The following is a 21,290-nucleotide window of genomic DNA, read 5'->3' as shown; positions in this document are numbered from 1 at the left end:
TCATACCAAGAGCTGCAGCATTTCTTTAAAGAAAGAAGGGCCTGAATTTACATTACTCTCTCAGAACAGTGCTGCAGCAACAATATACATATATATAAAAAAAAAAAATTTTGTGAAATGCAACATTAACAAATCAGTGGGTGTTCACATAAAACTGATTAGGAATCTAAGAAACGATGCTGCCATTTTCTAAATCCACTGAGTCAATATGAGTCTTCTTTTTAAACAGAATACTGAATAAGAAAATGAAAACTAGCCTTGTGTATAGAAAATCTTTTTTTTTTTCTTATTTATTTACAAATCATTGACTTGTTTTTCTTGGCCTTTTATGTCCTGGAAACTCCTGTTGTATCAATTCTGAATCTTCAGAAACTAGTCTTTTATGTTTAAATTTTAGGATAAAGTTTGTTTTTGCATTTTGTGGTTTGTTTGTTATATTTTAAATAATAAGTTTAACAAGGGATTATGTCTAATTCAAAACAAAACATTGCTATGTACCATAAAAATGTCAGGTACAATAAGGTAGGGCATTAGTCTTAGCTGGAAAAAATATCAGAATTGATAGGTTAATCTTCTGGGTGAATTTTGAATCTCTGCAGACTTCATTTTCTTTCCTGTGTAATTTCTTTCCTCTTAATATCTGTGCTGTTTATGTGCTTGAGATGGCTAAGTGGTAGTCTGAAAATTGCAGTAAGATTAGTAATTACTAAGGGGACATAATGTACTATTTCATTGCTGTGAAACTCTGAAAATACTTAGACTGGCTCTTGAGAAGGCATTCATCATATTTTTCACTTGTTATTCATAATATTTACTTCACTATGACTTCTACAGTGTGTTTTTCTTCATAGCATACACACTAAAACCACATATATTTAGCCAAATTCTCTTCTTTTACACCACTAAAATCCAGAATTGCTGTTTTTAAGGTTGGGAAGATGCAGCAATCACATGGCAAGGTTGATTCCAGAAGAACATGAGTTGAACATGAAACAGAACATGAAAGTTCTGAAAAACTCAAACGTTTGCTAGCTCACTAGGGCACCTGTGGATTGCATGAATAAATTAGGATTATCTGAATGAATTAGTTTTTGTTTCAGTAACAATAACATCTGTTCTCTGTTGGCAGCATAATAATACTCTCAACCAAAAACAGTGCACACTTTTTTAAAAAAGCATTGTACAACCATGAGGAATTGCTCTGTGTGATCTGTTAATCAAAGGACCATAACATCTATATGTTTCAATTAACAGATTTGCAGACTTGTATCATATAAGGGTCCTAAACGATTTAGTAGGCATCTTTGCTTTCTATGTCAGAGACTTTTGTAAGCAAAATCTGTATTTGAATGAATGTTTCATACTGAAAAAATGAAATATCCTTGCATGGTATAAATTAAGATTGGAACAGTGCTCTTATTTGGAATTTATTTGGAAATCATATTGATTCATTTGAACATAGTTTTCCTATACAGAAGCTGAGCCAATTCTACTGTGCTGCTTTAGATTAGGTAAGCTTTTTCAAAAGCTTTGTTGGAGTTGCTTTCTCATTTATACTAGTTGAAGTTCAACAAATTTTGCTATTGCAGCTGAGAAGTGTGTTTTTTTGGGATAAACCAATTCTTTGCCATAATCTCTGTCATTCTGAACTAAAATTGAAAAAGAAAAGGCAATCGGACTGCCTGAAATTGGATGATGTTCAAGGCAAGGCATCTTGTTTCAAGACATTTTCCTTGAGGAAGGATATATAATTTGAAAATATTCAAGTCCTATTTAAATACATACTTTTCTAATAAAAAAAAAGTAAGTTTAAATATTTGATGTTTGATTATTGTCTACTGAAAATCACAATGTACTTCACTCCCACTTATTTCTATAGAAATTCAGCTCTGCTTAGGAGTTAGCATGGTGCTGTTGTCAGAAAGACTTCTGCATTGTTACAGAAAACTGCTGAATGTATTCCTGTGATCTGATTCTGAAAGAGGTCCTGCATTGTGTTCAGCCACAAAACAGTGCTTGAACCTAGACAAGATTTTTAATAACACCTAACTTTATACATTTTGAACTAAAAGAGCTTGTGTTGCTAGGAATAAAATTGATAGTGTGTGGAAAAAAATATTAAATGAAACTACAATATAAGCCTGCACGTACAATTCAGAGGTAGAATTCCTGGATAAACAATGGGAGCTAAAACCCTAGAAAGACCCATCTCCTTAGATCAATTTTTATTTCCATTGTGTCCACATGTCCAAAGAGATGCTCATCTGATTTTGTTTCTTTAAACAAATTTAAGGGAAAATTGCAACTTTTCAGTATGCATAAATTAAAAATCACAATATCTACAACTTGCTTGCTGTAATCAGTGTGGATTGGATTTTGGATTTTGTTTTCTGGATTTTGTTTTCTGTTACAGAATAGAAATGTTTTCCTCCACAGAAAATTAAAATATTATTCTATATACCCTCCATGTATTATTTGAAAGTTGTACTTATGATAGGTAATAAGCGTCTTTTGAGATTTTTGGCAAGTAGTTAATAGCCAGTTTCAGAAATATGTAAAAAAAATATGTTTCATTTCACATTTTCAGTAAGAAGATGTTGGGTTTTTTTTTTTCTTTCAAGAAATACTCAATGTCTTTTAAACATATAATAATTTTACTGTGAGGTATTTCCTATGTCACTTGCTAAATTTATATGCCTGAACTCATTGATTCTCAAGACTTCCCTGAAAGCTTTGGGGCTGAGTTTTGGGATTGTATCTTTTGGAGAATTAAGTATAACATTGCAGAAGATAATTAAAGAACTTGAGTTGTTTCTTTGCTTTGTAACCAGATGGTGACAACATAAGATCAATTAATTTCCAGGGAGATCTTCATTACTGAAATAGACTTACAATAAATACAAAATTGAAAAAGGAGAAAAAAAAAAAGATAAAGAGAAAACTTATTTGCTTGGAAATATGTGTCATTACAACTCTGAAAGCATCTTTATGCTAGGTCCATAAATAAAAAAAAATGTTTTGTCTCAGAAAAAAAAAAGAAACTTTCAGGCAAGGATGACAGGGATATGATGAATCAGAGCTTCTGATAATGCTTGCCTGATTTTCCCCAGATTGTTTCATTCAGGCTGGCTGGTGGTGAATTGCTTTGTTTATTGCAAGTACATAAATAAGATCTTCTAGTGGTATTGAGTCTTTATGATGGTTCCATAGACTGTGGCCCTTAAATCTCTTGACTGGAAAAGTTCCAGGGAAACTCCATCCGTCGCTGCCTTAAGATTCTTCTCTGAACTTAGGAGCAGAAATGAAGAATATTCAGAGGCTCACAGAAAAATGGTCTTTTGTCATTAATATCCTTGACGAGGGAGTATTTATGTGATGGAAGTGGGAAGAGCTGCTGCAGCTCTACAATAACTACAAATTCTCTTCTGCTATAGGAACAAGAGTGGTGAAAGAGAAGTAATCTTAAAAACAAAAGCAACAACAACAAAACTACAGAAGTTCTTAAGAGTTTTTTTTTTTTTTTTTTTTTTTTTTTTAATAGCTGCATGAAGTTTAGTGAAAGGTCGCATGGTATTATCTTTGAGTACTACTTGCTCTCAGTTAGCTATCCCAATTTTCTAAGTTCCTCAAAAAATGAAGGATGGCATTCTGCCTGGAAGAAATATCATCTGTGAAAACGAACAAAAGAAACAGCTAAAAACAAAAATAAATAACAAATCACCCAGCTGGCTCAACTTGAGACTATGTAGAACTAAAACTGGGGAGGTTCAGAAGCTGACAGGTGATTTGTAGACATGGGAGTTATTTCTATTCCTTGGAAAGATTTTGTGTTCACCAGTTGTCTTGGCATAAGGTTTCAGTGTCCTTTCCTTCTGAGTTTAGTTCCTGCTCACCTTCAGGATGCTGTAAAATGTGATCCTTTCCACAGGTTTTACACAATAATCTGCATGCATTTCAGTCCTTGTCTGCATTACATGATTTACTCTGTCTTTTATGGATGGTGTAAGAACTTCCAGATGGTGAGGAATATGGTGATCCATGCTCCCAGGAATGCTTACACATATCAATGTTATGCTTCCCGTTTTTCTTTGGCTTCCATTTAGTTTATATTCTCCATGCAGGACCTTAATCATAATGTTCAAATGCCTGAGGGGTTAAGATCTTAATACATCTCTGACTCGGTCTTCTTTACATGATCGACTAAGACAGCTCCAGCCCTTGTGAGCAATACATCCCCTGCAACCCAGAATGAAATATATTGGGGTGGAGGAAGGGAAGAAAGAATGGAAGGAAGAAGAAAGCATGCTTTTACAATATGTTTCTGTATCATGTCCCACTTGGATTCTTGGCAAACCTTTGCTTCATAACCCAGGGTCTCTGAGGATGCATAGTTTAAAAGAAAAAGCAAGTAACAGTTGTCATCAGTATGCTTATTTGATGTTTTTGTTTGTTAACAGGATAGGTGGAAAAGAACAGAAAGTTAATGACACTCAAGGGATACCTCATCTCACAAGTGTAATTGTCAGGAGCCATCACCTTCTAGGGTGATTTTAGCTCTATAAAATCTTTCCAACATTTAGAAATGCCTAGTGTTGCTAACTGTGTATTTCATATATTTGCATGTGTGTATGTACTTTTTTTCATGTTTTTCTTTAGCTGTCCTGCCCCTATACTATAGTGTAGGAGCTAGAGCAACGTAAAAGTTAGGTAGCTTAGCAGGATGATTTTGATGTCCCACAGTATTTTGATACTTTTGACTCTTTCAAAAGAGAATAAAACAATAGGAAATATCATATGCTGGTTCTGACAAGAATGCAGTAGCAAAATTGTAATTTAAATGGAAAAAAAAAAAAGGGATAATGCAGAAATATTATTACACTTTTGGATGTCAGTGTTTCTTTATTTTTGTCTTTTGGTTTCAAAATGGATTTAAAATTTCCAGAGTATGTCTCATAATTTTTCATTATTTCAGCAGTGTTATTGTGAATATTATTTGCAATCATATCAGCACAATATTTCATTTTTTTTCAATCCTGAAGTTTTATAAAAACACAAGATATAGTTTGATATATATGATTTGTGTATTATACATATATTCACTTGAATTGATTGCTTGTAAAGGCAAAACCCACTAAAAATGCTATCTCATACTGTACCATCCAGAAGCAATAATGTAATACATTTGCCCAATGTGAAGTGATAGCTGGGGTTATTTTCAGTCTTAGTTAGCACTGAAATTCAATAATGTATCTTTCTTGCTATAAAAGTTAGTATTTTTCTATATTACTAGCATACTTTCAGTAATACCAGAGGCACACATTTTAAATGTGTGATTTTCACCTCAGAATAATTTTCTAAAATATTTATTTCTAATTTCCTATTTTGTCTTTTACGGCACGATCCAATTTCTAAATCAGGTAGTATGTATTTTCTTAGTGTTCAGAAAAAGCAACATATATTAAAAAAATCAATAAAGGCAGAAAGTGTTTCTGAGGTAACCAGGCAGTGCCATTTTGCTGTCATTTGGGACTATGTTTTGTCGTTAACCATGGTTACATAGTTAATTTGCTAAGTGAAAAAAGACCAGCTACTTCCAATATGAGTCAGGTAGGGAATGAATTATTATTCAGGTCAGATAAGGTAAGATGTGGTTAGATAAGGTTCAGGTTAGATAAGGTAAGGGCCAAAGGACTGGCAATCTGGTCAAATGTGGCCCTACTGTTTTGTAAAGGAATCTTTCCAAAACATCACAGAAAGCAATTAAGACAATTATATTGATGGACATTTGGGGAAGGACTTTCAATATTTTGTATTTATTTCTGTTGCCCATATATTTGACCATTGCTTTTCAGAAGATGCATTGATCCCACACCTTTTCAATCTCACTGCTGTAGAATCAGGTTGTTCCTTTACATAGCTGACATAAACGTGAATGTCACCAGTGCGACCTCGAGTCTCCAGCTTTTATGGAACAGTAATCGTTTTCTGACAGAACCAGTTTGCAAGGTTTTCATATATCCGCCACAAAGAAAAATTGTCTGTCATATCGGGTGTATGATATCCATCAGCTGGCTTCCCATTTGTGGTGGAGCCGTAGGGCCACGGTTCTGTTCGGCGGTGACGGATTGCCTGCAGTGCATTCAGTGACGCTGGTACCTGTTGCTGGTTCTTTTTCCAGGTCAACTGGCTGCAGGTACATGTGAGATTGTTACTTTGGACAGAGATAGCAGTCAGCCCCGAAGGACTATAGCCCGACAAACAGCTCGCTGTGCATGTAAAAAAGGACAGATTGCCGGTACAACAAGAGCAAGGCCAGCCTGTGTTGATGGTAAGAAGCAAAGATCTATTTGAATAAGTTTCTGCAGATAAAAGGGTGATTGCAACTGGTAAAGTCTCATCAAGTAATTAAAACTCCATAGCAGAAATTTCCGTATGTCCCAAATAGCAGTGCTAATACAACTGAAGATCCCAAAATAGAGTTTGCCAAATAGTATGGTTTATTTCAGTGACAATGTTTGCATTTTCTGTTTTGTTTTATTGCAATATGCACTTGAATGTTAAGGGCATGATAACCGTCATATTTTGTATGTGGTTATTGGATCATCAGTGAAACAGGATTCTTTTCCCCTAATTTTTATTCTACAAAAAAAAAAAAAAAAACTACAGCAGAAAGATCCTCAAAGATTTTATGCCCCTAGGAGCTTCTGTGACCACTTTTGTGTGAGAGAGAACATTGTTAGGGAAATACTAATTCTGTACTTGAATGTAGCATCTGAGATTACCTTACATGCCCAGCATTCTTTCCTTAAAATGATGATTCTGTGTGATTCACTGCAGATGCAATAGTAGTGTGCATCCTGGAAAAGTGCTGACATAGAGGGAGGTATGAAAATACTTCATTTTGAAATCATTTTGTGAGACAAATGGATTCCGGTGTCCCTGCTAAATAAGCCATTAACAACGATGCAGTATTCAAGACAGGTCTGCCAGTGCAAGCTTATTAGGAAGCATTCATATTATAATTAAAAGTAAAATTATATATATATTGAAAATAGTTGATGCAAAATGATATGTATTGGTCAAGGCTCTGTTAACAGCAGTAAAGAGAAGATGCTTTTATATTGTAAATATAATAAATTCATCAATTGTCTTTGAACAAGTGGGTTTGAGTATAAAAATATTGTGTAGCTCACCCTACCATTGCTTCAGAATTTGATTTTGCCCAGTGACTATCAAAGTAGAGAGCTCAAAGGGGATTTCAGAATCTACCCACAAAGCTAAATATAGAACATCATACACATTCTATTTTTACATGTTGCTTTCACTGTTTTTGGTACTCTGTAAGACTGTTCATTTTTCTTATCTATGCTAATGTGAGACTGTATACAGGAATTCCTTTTTCTTGTTGAATTATAAGATCATGAGATTTAATTGCCCAAGAAAGGAATGTGTTTAATGTGTCATTTATAACTGCAACTTTAGCAAAACTGCTTGTTAGCAATTAAATAATTCAAAATATGTTTCCCATTTTAAAACAAAGTAATGAGGGAAATATAGGATTTCCTTCATCTGATTAGAATGAACACATTTTTTCTCAGGCAGTTATGGGTCTAGTCAAGGAGAGGTTTATTTGCTGAGTGAGGTCCATTGCTTTGAGGTCCAAAGATGTACAATCTAATCCAGGTTTTCTTTCTACTGAATGGTGAGCAAGTGGACCTTCTCAGAATAATTCGTGTCATTCTATGATCAGATGTACTACTCTCTGTTACTCACTGTTTCACTTCCTTGCTTTAAAAGATACCTGTGGTGACTAAATCAGACTTCACACAGCTAAAATCTATATGTGTTAATAAGAAGAGATGACTTCCCCTACCCTTCACTTTTTATATTAGCTTAGTTTCCAAGTAAAGAAAGTTTGAGGCCATTTAATATTTGAATGGTGGTTTTCTTCCTTTTCTTTTTTTTTTTTTTTTTTTTCTTTTTTTTTTTTTTTTTTTTTTCCTTTCCTTTTATCTGGAACTCCTGTAAAGGGGCAATTTCAAATTCTGCTTTCAGTGTGCATGATCATCATTTTATGCAAATAGAGAGCTAGATGATTGGACTAATGGTTAGGTGGTGTTGTATAATCAGAGAGGGTTCTTTGTGTAATACTTCACTTTGGAAAAATAAGTGGGAAGTACATCAGTTGAAAATAGAGCTGCAAATTAACTTGTGTGTCCACATATTAGCCTTCATTTTAGAGCTTTCATCCGTTTTCCTAATAAAATGTAACCCCCCTGTTCTTTATTATTGCCATTAGAGTGTTACATAATTAGGATGTTGGGTGTTTGCTAAGAATGATAACCATAAGATGAGTAGGACTTGATACTTTTGCTTTTCTGCACACTGGAAAGCAGTGCTCAAAAAGCTTAATGGTACCTAGAGCTGGTTAGCAACTAAGTTAAAAAGCACAGAAAACATCTTTGATCTGTTATTTTTACTTATGGTTCTGTGATTTTTACTTATCACGGTTATTATGAAAACATACAGAAGTTTTACATGCAAACAGGCCGTTAGCAAAATAATAATTTGCCTGACAGACAGTAATAAAGGAAAGAATAAGCAAGCACTTTCTCTTATTTCTAATCTTTTTCAGCCATGAAGATGACAGATAAACTGGTCATTAACAAATAAATATTAATATGTGAACTGGACAGGTTCAATTTAAAGAATAGTTTAAAGAATACAAGCTAGAATTCTCACCTTCAGAGTTTTGAGTCTGAATTTTTCCATCCTACTTATTTCTACAATGGGATGTTTCAAACATTACTCCTAAATGCCTTCTACTGGTGAGAACATGCAATCTATATAAATTAATAACTCAAAAAGCAGTTTTGTTTCTGATGTTGAAGTCATAAGCTGCTGTTTTAGTAATGCAACAACTGCACATAGATTTTTTGTACAGTAAAGAAAAATATTTTCAGCAATAGAGTCTTCCCTTTTGCACACATTTATACAAAATCTCATTGGCCTAACAAACAAGCAAATGCTTCTTCCAGCTTTTTAAAGTACGCATCTAAGGGTATTTTTTACCAATTTTAATTAACTACTTTTTATAACATAGTTGTAATAAGAATGAAAGTCAGTACTATTTGGGATTTTACTTCTGCTTTTGCTTTCGAAAAACTTGGCTCTTCAAACAAGTTGTTTTATTCTTTATATGATCTTGATTTTAATGAGATTATCTTTGTAGTAGGGTATAAAATTATACCTTAGATCTTTAATAATTAATGCAAAGGCACTGGATGTGAAATAAGCAGGCCTAGTAAGCATGACCTGCTAACCTACTAGCAAGAATATATTAGTTAGTTAGCAGTTGGGTTACAACATCTGGCAAGTGAGTATTTTGAAGCCTCAGTAGCAAAGCTGGAAATTTTTACAACCTAAGTATGCATGTTTTATCTGGCTACCACATATTCATTGTTTCATGGTGAAAAATACCTTAGAATATGTTCAGGTATGCTGTATATTTTTTTTGAGCACAGAAATGTATGTCAATTATTACAGTAAAGAAAAGAGGAATTTAAGGCTTCTCAAGCCTTACAAGCATTTTCTGAGATTGCACTTCATGACAGAGGTTTTAAAATTTAAGTTCTGAGTTGATTACCAAAATCCATTGTGATTTCCACTGCTGAATAAATGAGGGTCTTTTCCTGGGAAGTGCAAGACAGTATGTGTCAGAACTGGAATTCTTAAAAATGACTGCATACTGTTTAAGTTATGATTTGCACAGAGTTTTTCTTGAAATATTTCTCTATTTCTTATTTACTGTGTTTTTTTTGTTTGTTCATTTACTTATTTTGTTTTCTTTAACAGTCTTTAAGTATGACAGACTGCTAATGTAGCTCGAGAAAACAGCATCAATATTCAGCCTGGTTTCAAGCTTGTTTTTTATTGTTAGTTGTGTCATTCCTAGACAAAAAACAAATTGTGATGTATATTTGGTATGCTTGATTGTAAAGCATTTTGTACTCATGAATGTAGATTTTGTGGTGTTATAGTGTTATTTGCCAGCACTTACTTGTGCTTTTATTATTTAGAGTCTTCATTCCCTAGTCCCTTTTTCTGAGATCATATTCCATAGCAATGACCTCAGGTGCACTACTCCAATAAAATATAATATTTTGGTATAGCATCTGATATATTACCAGAGTAATTTGCCTGAATGTGAATCAAGCTTCAGCATTTTTTAGCTGGAGCCCATGAAAAATTGGAAGATAACAATTACTCGTTATATATATCCAGGATCTTCATTAATTTTGGACTTGTTTTAAACCAAAGGACAAAAAGTCTTTGATAATAGTATGTGTGTATATATGCACTCATGTGTAGTTTGTGTTCTTTCACAGCAATTGTATCTTCCTGAACAAAAGATAGTCAAGTATTTCAGGAAATAGAAGTATATTAGTATATTAAGTATATTAACTGAGAAAGGAAGATATCTTTTAAATATCCATTGCATTCCAGTAATTCTGTCTAATAGCTCAAATTAAGCAGCAGCTTTTCTCCAAAACAAAGAATCATTGTATAGGAAGAAAAAGGGGCATTGGAGAAGTGGTTTAACAGCCTAAGAAAACTAGAACAGCATGTCTGTTTGCCTGCCTGACTTCTGTGCTTAGAAGATTTGACTGACACGTGTGTCCATTAGGAACTGCAAGGAATTCATTGATCCTGACTTCCAAGATTTCTGAGTTCTAAAAAGACAGAGCTCAGATAACAGAATTCAAGCTTTCAGACTGGTTTCCATTTTTATTTTCTTTTTTCTCCATGTGCATCAAGGTCTTTTTTTTTTTTTTTAATTCTTGCTTCTTTTTTTGCAAGTGTTCTACTGGTATTATAATCTATAGAAGCCCACTTGGTATAGATTGTTTATACATTATGATTAACATGCTTTTCAGTTGGTATTGATTGATTTTGTTTAACACGGAAACTCAAGATCCTTGAGGAAGCCACATTAGTTTTAATCAATAATTCCCTGCTCTTCTCATTAGCTCTAGGAGTCTATAGGGATGCGTAGGGGTCAGAATTGATCATTAATTGAATCCTAGGTCATGCACTTGAAAGAAAACTCTTAACAGCTAGGGACCTAAGTGAGATTTGTCATTGTAAATACCTTTAATGTCGTATCCACGTTTCCCAAAAGAAAAAAAAAAAAAAAGAAAAAAAAGATTAAAGGATTTTCAGAAATAGAAATTTTAACATTTTTGTTCCAAATATTCCATGTGGTTGTTCCTGACTTTTGTGCAGATAGTTCTCACTGTAAATATTATACATCCAAGACTGTTGCATTTAAGATATGCCAATTTGGCCCAATCAAATTGAAAAGACAAAGCAGGTTGTATTTGACATTAAAAGGAGACTGAATATTACTATGTAGATGTTTTACTGGAACAGTAGCAGTACTCTTTATAGTGTGAAAGATTTAAGAGCAGAGTGGGACTGTTTGTCCCTGGATAAATGGTATTAATTACACTGCAGTGGAAGCAAAACAATTTTGCTAGCAAGTTATGAAGTTAAATAGGTTAAAACATGTATTTAGTTTTGCCTGCCTCGTTATTCACATTGGAAGGGGTAACAATTACTTTAAACCAAAGTAAATTATGCCTGTAATGAATATTTAGAAAAAATATCCTAATAAAACATTCTTTTTGTTCACTCAATCCATAGGACAATATCATCCATTTTCTGATTTTCATTATTTTCATTATTTTCTTTTTCTTTTTTCTTTTTTTTTTTTCTTCTGAATAGGCAGACCCTTCCTAATACTCACTAGCCACTAAAATTAGCAGTACACCATCCTCAAAAAGTCAATTTTCACCACAGCTTTGGAATTTGGATGCTAATGTGTATTGGCAACCAGGGACTAGTGAGGCTTTATCCTTCCTGAATAGAAGATTTTACTTTTTATTTTTATTTTTACGTTTTTATTTACATAGAGAGCACACATATCACAAACCACAGTCAATACTAATAATTCAGTGGTAGAATCAGAGCTTAAATTAGAATTATTACAATTTTAAGAACTTCCACTAAATGGTTAACTCATTGCATGTCCAGAGAGTACACAGCTCCTGTCTAGGACATGTCTAGCACCTTTGAAAGCTTAATTTGTATTATATTTTTATATAATCTGAGTGTGAGGACAAATGGTCTAGTAAAAGAATATGTATTCAATGGTTTAATATTTGCTTGGGAATATTCTCGGAGTTTACTTTCCAAAGAATAAAACTCTTTTTTTTTTTTTTATGATTAGATTTTTAAAATGATTTCTATTCTTCTCTTAAATCAATGGTCACATTTAATGCTGTGTATGCTGTTTTTAGGATATTAAAATGTATTGCAATAGTAAAATATCTTTCAAGAAATTGAAAAACACAGTAGTAATACAAAATATGGAAAGATAAATTAGGTTTCTCCTCTTGACTGGAGATCTACAGCAGGAATAATTAAAGACACGACAAAAAGCACTGCTTAGAAAGGTAACAGGCAGATCTGAGAAAAGAATGATTAATAGGAGTATTATCATCAAGAACAAGTGTAATATCTGCTCTATATTTGGAAGTGTTTGGTACCTAAAGTCTAAGGAACTGGCTGTGGCATAAAGATGCAGAGCAAGATTCTCCAAAATGCCTGGTGATTTATGCAGCATAATTCATTCTGCAGCAGTCAGATTGCAGAGAGTGAGAGCTAATCAGCTTGAAAGTCAGGCCCATTATGGGCTCTCAGACTGAGCACCCAAAATCATTCATCATTAAAAAAAAAAAAAAAAAAAGAAAGAAATCTACAGCCCCCATAAAGAAATCTATAACCCCCTATAGATAAAACCCAGACCTATTTTTTTTTTTTTTTCCTTTTTTTTTTTTTTTTTTTTCCCCCAATAGAAAAGAAGAGATTTCTGCTTTCTTTTGGCAAGTAGCTCTGTGATCTTTTTCCATGATCTAAGATCATTTATGGACCAAATGTATCATAGACTTGGAGAAATAAGGGTTAAATACAGAATCATTTAGCAAAATATTTGCTATGAGATTCTGAAGGATAGAACAAACACCACAAACTGTGAGGAAACACTGTGAATATGTAAGGGAGATAGATATGGGAGAAGAGTCACTACAATTACATTGAAGATAAAATAGTTTTCTAAGCCTTAAATTTATTACAAATTGTGACAAACTTCAACCAGAAATTATTTTTCACTTGCCCGCACCCTCCTTTGCGGTCGAAAACTGGCATCAGTTGCAGGTTAAGAGATGATTGTCTGTCTAAACGATAATGCAGGGAAATATTTAGGAAAGCAGAATTTAATTATGTGATTTGGAAGCTGGCCAGGTACCAGGGGTTAACACTGGTACTGTTGCAAAGAGTGCTGAGAGAACTTTAATTGCCTCTAATGCTTAGTGCCTTGCTTTCACATTTCATTTGAAAGACAACACCTTCAGCCTCCCCGTGCTTCACTGGATGCATTAGTTCATCAGTGCCAGCAGCTTCATTTCCTTCAGTTCCTAGCTGCTTCTGAGCAGTCACCCATGTAGTCGAATCCTCTTTCATCTACGCCTGCTGATGGCAGCTCGAGCACAGAATGATGGTTGGAGGTTATGTGGCATTAGGTTGTGGAACAATTTTCAGAGGGAGTGGCTGGAAGCCTAATTACTACAGACATTTTAAATTGGACTGGATATAATAGTAGGGAATGTATTATGTATTACGCATTAGCATAAGGGTGCACTGCATCACTGAGTGCCACTTCCAGATTTGTGCTGCCTGTCTCCCAGCGTTCCTAGTTGAGGAGTGTGGTCACTGCCAGCTGCCCCTGGGAACAGGGAGGAAAGAGCTGCACGTGGGAGCGCAAGTAGTGCCAAAGCTGGCATCACCTTCCATAAGCTCTGCTATTTCTCTCCCTTTTGGGATTAAAGAGAACATCGGATGACAAGCAGAGGAGGTTTTCTGCTTCAGTGTAATGTGTGTAAACACTCCAGGCTATCAGCTGCTCCCATTGCCTTCTGGAAGAGCCACTGTCTTCACTGATTAGAGGCAGTTTAAGAAAAAAAACATAATGCGTTTACATTGCCCCCTCTGCTTGTCATCCCAGGTTCTCTTTAGAATAGGGGGAAAGGAGAGGAACTTTCAAAGTGATTCAGGTGTGAAGGTGAGCTTTTGTGAGGAGAATATATTTTTAAGAGAATCTGGAGATGAGAGCTTTTGTAAAACTTCCATAGATACCTACCATAAACGCTGCCAATACATGCCCAAACTGAAGTGGGATAGAACAAGAGCTGAACGGCAGTTGGGGCACCATGTAACAATAGTGTGGTGAAAGAGTGTGCCCCTCGCCCCTGCCCTGTGAGGGCATGTGAGGAAAAGAAACCCTTCTTTTTTCCTCCCCTAAATAAAAAATCTCTTTTAGCAAAGAAAACTACTGTTTCATTAAAGTGAATCAAGGGTGTAATATGGCTAGAAATGTCATTTTACAGCCATATACCACCTTATTTTTAACTTACAGTAGATTTAATATCTATGATGGTGTCAGAAGACTCATAGAAAATGTTAAAATTGATTGCTAAATTAGTGGCAACATTAATAGCACCACTACATCCAGCACCTGGAACACAGTTGTTAATGCAAGACATTTTTGTATGCCTCTTATGGAGCACTCTGCACAGGGCTGATTCAGAGAAAATATCCTCCTTTAGAGGAAGCCTTATGAAGTACCATTTTTAAGGTGATGCAAAGGAGCTGGATGTTGTTAGGGATTCACATCATACTATAGCATGAGAAAAAGACTGTTGCATTAAAATCTGTTGTCTTCGTATAATAACTAACCTTTGGATAGGATTGCGTTTTTGGTTTGCCTAATTCTTGTGTAGGATTTACCATTGTTTTATTTTGGCAATACCATATATATGCAAGAAGCTTCATAGATAGATAAAATATAGTCCTTGGCACTAACAACAAATGTGAGTCTTTGTGTCACTATCCAAGGAAGTTAGAATATTTTGATACTTTTTTTTCTTTTTTTTTTGTAGAGCAATAGGATAAGGACAAAAGTCCTCCAAAATGCTTTGCAGTTTCAAATGAGGTAGAAGTGGGAAACTTAAATTTGCCTCCAGTTGCTTCAGTGTATTTCACTGAGAGTCTTAATCTTTTTCCTCATCATCCTCTTTAGGGAATACAGAGAAGGCCTCTGGCTTTGCTTGCCTCTTTTGGAAAGACCAAGGTTAACCCCCAACTGAATGTGATGGAAGAGGATATATCCCTAGGCAAAGTGGGATTTCCAAGGACTAGGTGGGAAAGAAATTAAAAGGACTGAAGGAAAAAAATGTCTCTCATTAAAGGAAAAGGGAGGAGATATCAGAGATAGATTATAATCAGCAAGAAAAATAAGTGGTGGTATGAAAGTGAACAACAGTGTAAACTGGCACAATAAAGATGGGTTATTATGAAATAGATTGTAATTTGAAGAGAAGGTGGCAAGAAGGGAGCAGAAGTATAAATGGAATAAAGATATAGAACTCAGATAAGCCAGAAGGTGGCAAGAATTTGATTATACTTTCCATATTTTCTAAAATATCCATGAAATACCTTATTTATTCTGCAGTGGTATAGTAAATTCATTTTATGTAAAGAAATAAATAAAACTAACAATTACTGACCTCCTTGACTCAAACTCAACTTTCAGTCAGTTAATTCCTGCCTTCTTCCTTTGAACCTCTTTCTGCTACAACAAACAAGGAACTGGTTCATCACTAAGGGTTAGTGCAGTTGGTTAGTGCAGTTGGTTAGTGCAGTTGGTTGTGCACAGAAGTGCACAACCTTTTTGATGTGTTAACATGAATGTAGCCTCCTCCTCTTGTGCCCTGTATTATACTCTTCAGTTATTCAATATTCAGTGCACATACACACATATATATGTTTATATATATACTTAAGCTATGCAGTGTGGACCGTAAGAACAATAGGAGGCCTGCAAAGAGCTGTGATGAAACATATTCCCCAAATGGGAATGTGAGGTTGCAGGGAGGGCACGGCAAGTGTGAAGCACAGAAATGATGGAGACACGGTGTCACAGAGCTGCTTAACTCAGTGGTTGGAGAGAGCTAGAAGAGGCAAAAGGCAGAGACACTGGAGATAGGATGAGCCAGCTGTTGCAGCCAGCCCAAAGACCAAAAGTTGCTTACCCCAGCTAGGAAAAGATGTAGGAAAAGATGTAGTAGTCCAGGTGAAGATAGGCCAGACAGAGTGTCATGTGCCATCAAGATATTCTCCTCCATGTTCTCCCCTGGTTTTGCTCTGTGGCCATGTGACCTGGCAGAGCCGCCCCAGAAGGGCCAGCTGCCTGATAAAAGGGCATCAGAAATTCATGTGCGGCTGAAGTGTGAGCTGCCCTTGCAAGACTGATGATGCCCCCCACTGAGCTGGTAGAATCTGACTTTGTTGAAACGTGCAATAGGATCAGGGATGCACCGTGTGTTAGCTAATGCTATCAGTGCTTTCTGTGTACCTTTTATCTCCAAGGACTCAGAAACTCCCATGGGTGTCTTTTTGTTCTAAAAAAAAAAAAAAAAAAGAAAACTTTTTGTTTCTGCAAGTTCAGGTTTCAAGTTCAGGTTTTGAAATGCAGAGGGATTGGTTAGCAATTTAAGTTTGAATATTTGGCAGCTCTCTGCTGAAGTGGTGGGCAGCAAAAAGATAAACTGCCAAAGCGTACCAGTCTCAGTTTCGTGGCAGGAAGGAATCTGGGTCTAGAATGATGGGGAATGTCTTTACTACGAAATACAGTACTAAATTTTTAGTGTCAGAGATCCCGAAAAGCAGTTCTTAAACTATTTAGGCAAAAGAATTGTGTTTGGTAATTTTGCATTTGTCAGCTTAAGCAGAGTTCTTAATTTGTATAAGCACTTTAAGAATCCAGCCTTTTAAAATAATTCTTTTGTGTTTTCACCATTATACACTTAAAAGTGCTGTTGATGCTGGCTTACTTTACTATGAACTGCATTATCTTCCATCTTTTGTCAGCATTGATTACTGATCTAGCAGATTTTGCTGTATTCATATGGATAATATAGAATATGTTGTTCTAACAGCTGGGCCTGTTGAGCCTGAAGACAAGAAGGCTGAGGGGATATCTGATAAGTATCTATAAATACCTCAAGGGAGGGAGTGAGGAGGAAGGGCGGCCTCGTTTCAGTAGTGGCCACTGACGGAACTAGAGGAAACAGCCACAAACTGAAGCACCAGAAGTTCCACAGGAACTTAAGGAAAATTTCCTAATAGTGAGGGTGACAGGGCCCTGGAATAGGCTGCCCAGAGAGGTTGTGGAGTCTCCTTCTCTGGAGATCTTCAAAACCTGTTTGGATGCAATCCTGTTCCACATGCTCTAGGTGACCCTGTGTGTGCAGGGGCTTGGACTAGATGATCTCTAGAGGTCCCTTCCAACCTTAAGGAATCTATGATTCTATGATAGTTTTGAATCTTCTTGAATATTTTGAATCTTCTGTTTTACATATTTAGAAACACTATATACACTGACTTTATATGCTGCCTTTAATTCTGTATTTACTTTGTATATAATATATATAGAGTACATGTATATGTATGTACATTATATATATACATACACCCTCTCCCCAAAAAAGTCCTATGATTTATTCCTGTTACGTGGCATTAGCGTAAATAAATTCAGAGCTGAAAGTCCACAAAATTCTTCCACCAACAGTGTCAGTGCCTGAACAAGGCTGACTTAGCAAATAAAAAAAAAGTCTTTATGGGAGAAACTGGACAATTCTTTGCAAGTAACCTATCAGCGGTAATTGACTTTATGCTAAACTATTAATTATAGCCATGACAGTTGCTTCCAGGAGAAGCCAGAGGACTTGACTCAGGTTTAAACAGAGTAAGAGGCCATCCTTCTATTACAATGGCTAAACTAATTTATTATGAATTAAGTGGTGCCAGTTCTTTGTGTAAGAAATCCTAAAATGACATTGTGTCCACTATGCAAACAAAGATTATGGAAAAGTTTCTCTATTGAAGTAGTTTTTGCTTTTCTTTTAGATGTTGATGAGTTTAACTGGAAAATGAACATAAGTTTAGAACCTATTATAGAAATAATAAAAAAGCCTGCTCAGACAGGGAGACATGATTCCTATCTTGAGATTCTTATAATTTGAAGTTCACATACTTTAACCTCTTAGTCAAATTAAGAATGCTATTGAAGCTAATGAACCTATTTCCTTGAATTTAAATTTACTGGATCAGTACTCTTTTGGATAGATGGATATAATAAAAATTGATGGAATCAGTGCAGTGACATGCTTCCCATAAGAAGTGTATTTGGGGAAGAGATCTGGATTCACGTATAAAATAGTTTTAATTTTGCAGATCTTTCTGTTAATGATTATCATTCATTATCTTTTTGTGACAGTTACTTTAAATAATTAGTACATTTTTCACTTTGAAGAAACAATCTGTTGCAGACATTTGTTTGGAATTGGGAGAAAAATAGTAATATGCATGTGCATCAATGAAAACTTGGCATCTCTAATGCTCTAGATGAGCTTAGATGAAAATCAGAAAACCAAAATCCAAAGATTTTGTTCTTTTTACAGTGGGATTAATTAAATTTTGTTTTCTGTAAGGATGTGACCATGATCTCTAAATGCTCACCACAGAAAATTTAGATCCCTACATATAATTCTTACTGATTGAACTTTAGAACAGTTTCTTTCTGAGGTCATATTTCATTTGGACAAAATTATTTCTCCTTTCTTCTTAGTGTGTGTGTGTGTTCTGGAAGATACCAGAGTTAACTCACTAAATTCTCACTTGGTCTACCCTGTACATATAGATGGGCTTTTCATGGCTACCCAAACTAGCCACAAGGAACAGCTTTTGCTATAGAAGTGTAACAGTTATGCAAGGAAGATGTTAAAATTAGCAATTTGTGATCTTTTACAAATATATATTACAAATACTTAGACTGTGTGAAGGTAAAGTTCATCTATGAAACTAGTAGCAAGTGTGTGTAAGAATATGTATAAATGCCATTAGCATATATTTTTATCACACAAATTAAGACTTTGTATTAAATACAAATTAAGAATTTGTATTTTTAATTTCCGTACCCTTACAATGTAAAATAAAAAACACATAAATAACCTTTTACAACTTTATAGCAATTGCAGGAAACATAATTTTAGTTATCTGTGAGAACAGACAAAATACTGCTTTCCAGAAAAGTTCTTTCTCTCTCATTTCCCTTACTTCTCCATTCTTGGACAGTAATGGCTTCTTTAGAATACCGAAGTATGCCTTTAACAAGGCCTTTTATATCCCAGATTTGTTGAGTCTAAATACTGTATTATATCAGCTAGAAAATGGGCCTTGCCATTTGGCAACCTCTAGCCTTGATAACCATCTCTCTCCATAATACTTCCATTAATAAGATGTACTGTCCTCATAGCAGAATTTCATTAAACCATAGAGACAGTGTGGCTGAATAAGTATAGATAACTAGCAGCCTATAGGAGTTCCATTAACAACAAACATAGACATTTTGAGAAAAATATGGCATAACTATTTTCAAGGTCCCTTCCAGTTTTCTGTGAGATATTCAGTAGCTGATGAAAGCAAATGACTATCGTTTTATATGTTTTATAAGAATACTTTCAGTACCATTTTTTTTTTATCATTGATTGCAGTAGACCATCACGTTGAAAGTATTGTATTGATGAGCACAAGGCTTTTTCAAAAGTGGGCCATAGCTGCTAGATGACTCTATATCAGTGTTCCATAGAAATAATAACAAAATAATACCCCCTATATGCAGAAAAAGCTTTAGACTGGAACAGTGTTTGGTTCCTTTTTTTTTGCACTAGTTTAGGTTGCATAAAATGCACTAGTTTTCATTTTAAAAAGAGTAATGGATTGTTCATAATTTAGTCTATTATTTTTGTTCTTTTTTGTTCAAAGTGTGCCTCATCCCGTACAGAGAAATTAGACTAGGTTCAAAGCTAAGGCTTTGACTTCTTAAGCAAGTTAAAATGAGTTAAGTTAAAATGATAGGGAAAAAAAAGAGTGAATATACTTATAAATAAATGACTGGCAAGATTCTTGCTGTTATTATTACTCAGAGGTATTATGGTGGTGCACAAGGGGACACAATAATAGTCCTTTCTTATGCTAGACACTATAGAAATACAAAAGAGTAGTTAGTCCCTCTACTGAGGAGCTTACAGTGAAATTATTCCGGAGTGAGATTATCCGGAAAAAGGGTCAGAACTTACCAGTCGTAGCAGCAAATATCTTTTTACTATCCAATTTTATTTATTTTTGTAGGGTTGTAGAAAAGGAGAGTTTTGGTGAGAGATGATAAAGCTATACAGCAAGAATGTATAATGTGAAGAGATGCTGAAGGGAAAAGGGGTGGAGGGAATCCAGAGAGGGTTTGTGAGCATGCAGTGAACCTGAAGCTAACATGTAGGAGCGAAGGACTTGGAATTAATACAGAACAGAGGAAGTCCTGCTAACATTGTAACAACTTCTTTTTATGTCCAAAGATCTTTCCTTGAGCTGCTTGTATTTTTATTTCTGATTGATTTAGGATTGTATCTTACACTGTGAGGCTTTCATAATGTCTTTTTTCCTTTCTCTTTCTGTTACTTATTTGTCATTTTGTTAGTAATAATGTTTAAAGCAATACTACTTTTTTATAAAAAGAAGGAAAATAGGAGAAAAAAAGGAAGATATGGAGGAACAAAGAGCATGAGGAGAAGGGGGCGACAAGGACAAGAAGCTAAACACTATGGCTTGTTTAAGTAAAATTAGAGGTTGGCTAATGAGGTGAATCAAAAGGCAATACAGAGGAACTGAATAATTGCAGTAGTAATAGCACAATTTCAAGCAGAGTAAAAGCTGTAATTAGCTTTGAATCCAGTGCTAGTATAGTGAATAGGTATAGATTCACCTGTAGATAGACACAGAAGCCCATTTTGTTCTCATACTTGTTAAGGATGTTAGAACCTTAACCAGGAAGGTCAAACAGAAGAAATCAATACTTCTACACATCTCTTAGAATATCCTTCATTTTGTCTTCCATTGATCATCTTTTTATGGCTTTTTTTTTTAATATTTTTTTGATGAGAAGAATACACTTTCTTTTTGACCACCATGCATGCTCCAATCAGATGGACTGATTAATCTCTGAAAGACATTAGGAAGCTAGTTAAACTAGTCAAGTTGGTGCAGCTCCAGAGTTT

General features: G+C 34.9%; 1 protein-coding gene across 1 annotated transcript in view; it reads left to right on the top strand.

Annotated features, from left to right (window-relative positions):
* Nucleotides 1–21,290, top strand: part of FAM19A5 (family with sequence similarity 19 member A5, C-C motif chemokine like) — a 211,954-nt gene that overhangs the window by 98,362 nt on the left and 92,302 nt on the right. The window contains exon 2 of the mRNA XM_026042434.1: nucleotides 6,179–6,328. Within this exon, the coding sequence (XP_025898219.1) occupies nucleotides 6,179–6,328 (150 nt within the window). The remainder of the gene's footprint in view (nucleotides 1–6,178; nucleotides 6,329–21,290) is intronic.

This window comes from Nothoprocta perdicaria, unplaced genomic scaffold, assembly GCF_003342845.1.
Source record: "Nothoprocta perdicaria isolate Ctin4 unplaced genomic scaffold, notPer1 scaffold_300, whole genome shotgun sequence".
Lineage (NCBI taxonomy): Eukaryota > Metazoa > Chordata > Aves > Tinamiformes > Tinamidae > Nothoprocta > Nothoprocta perdicaria.
Note: the sequence above shows the minus strand (reverse complement) of the source record. Positions and strands in the feature narration are given on the sequence as shown.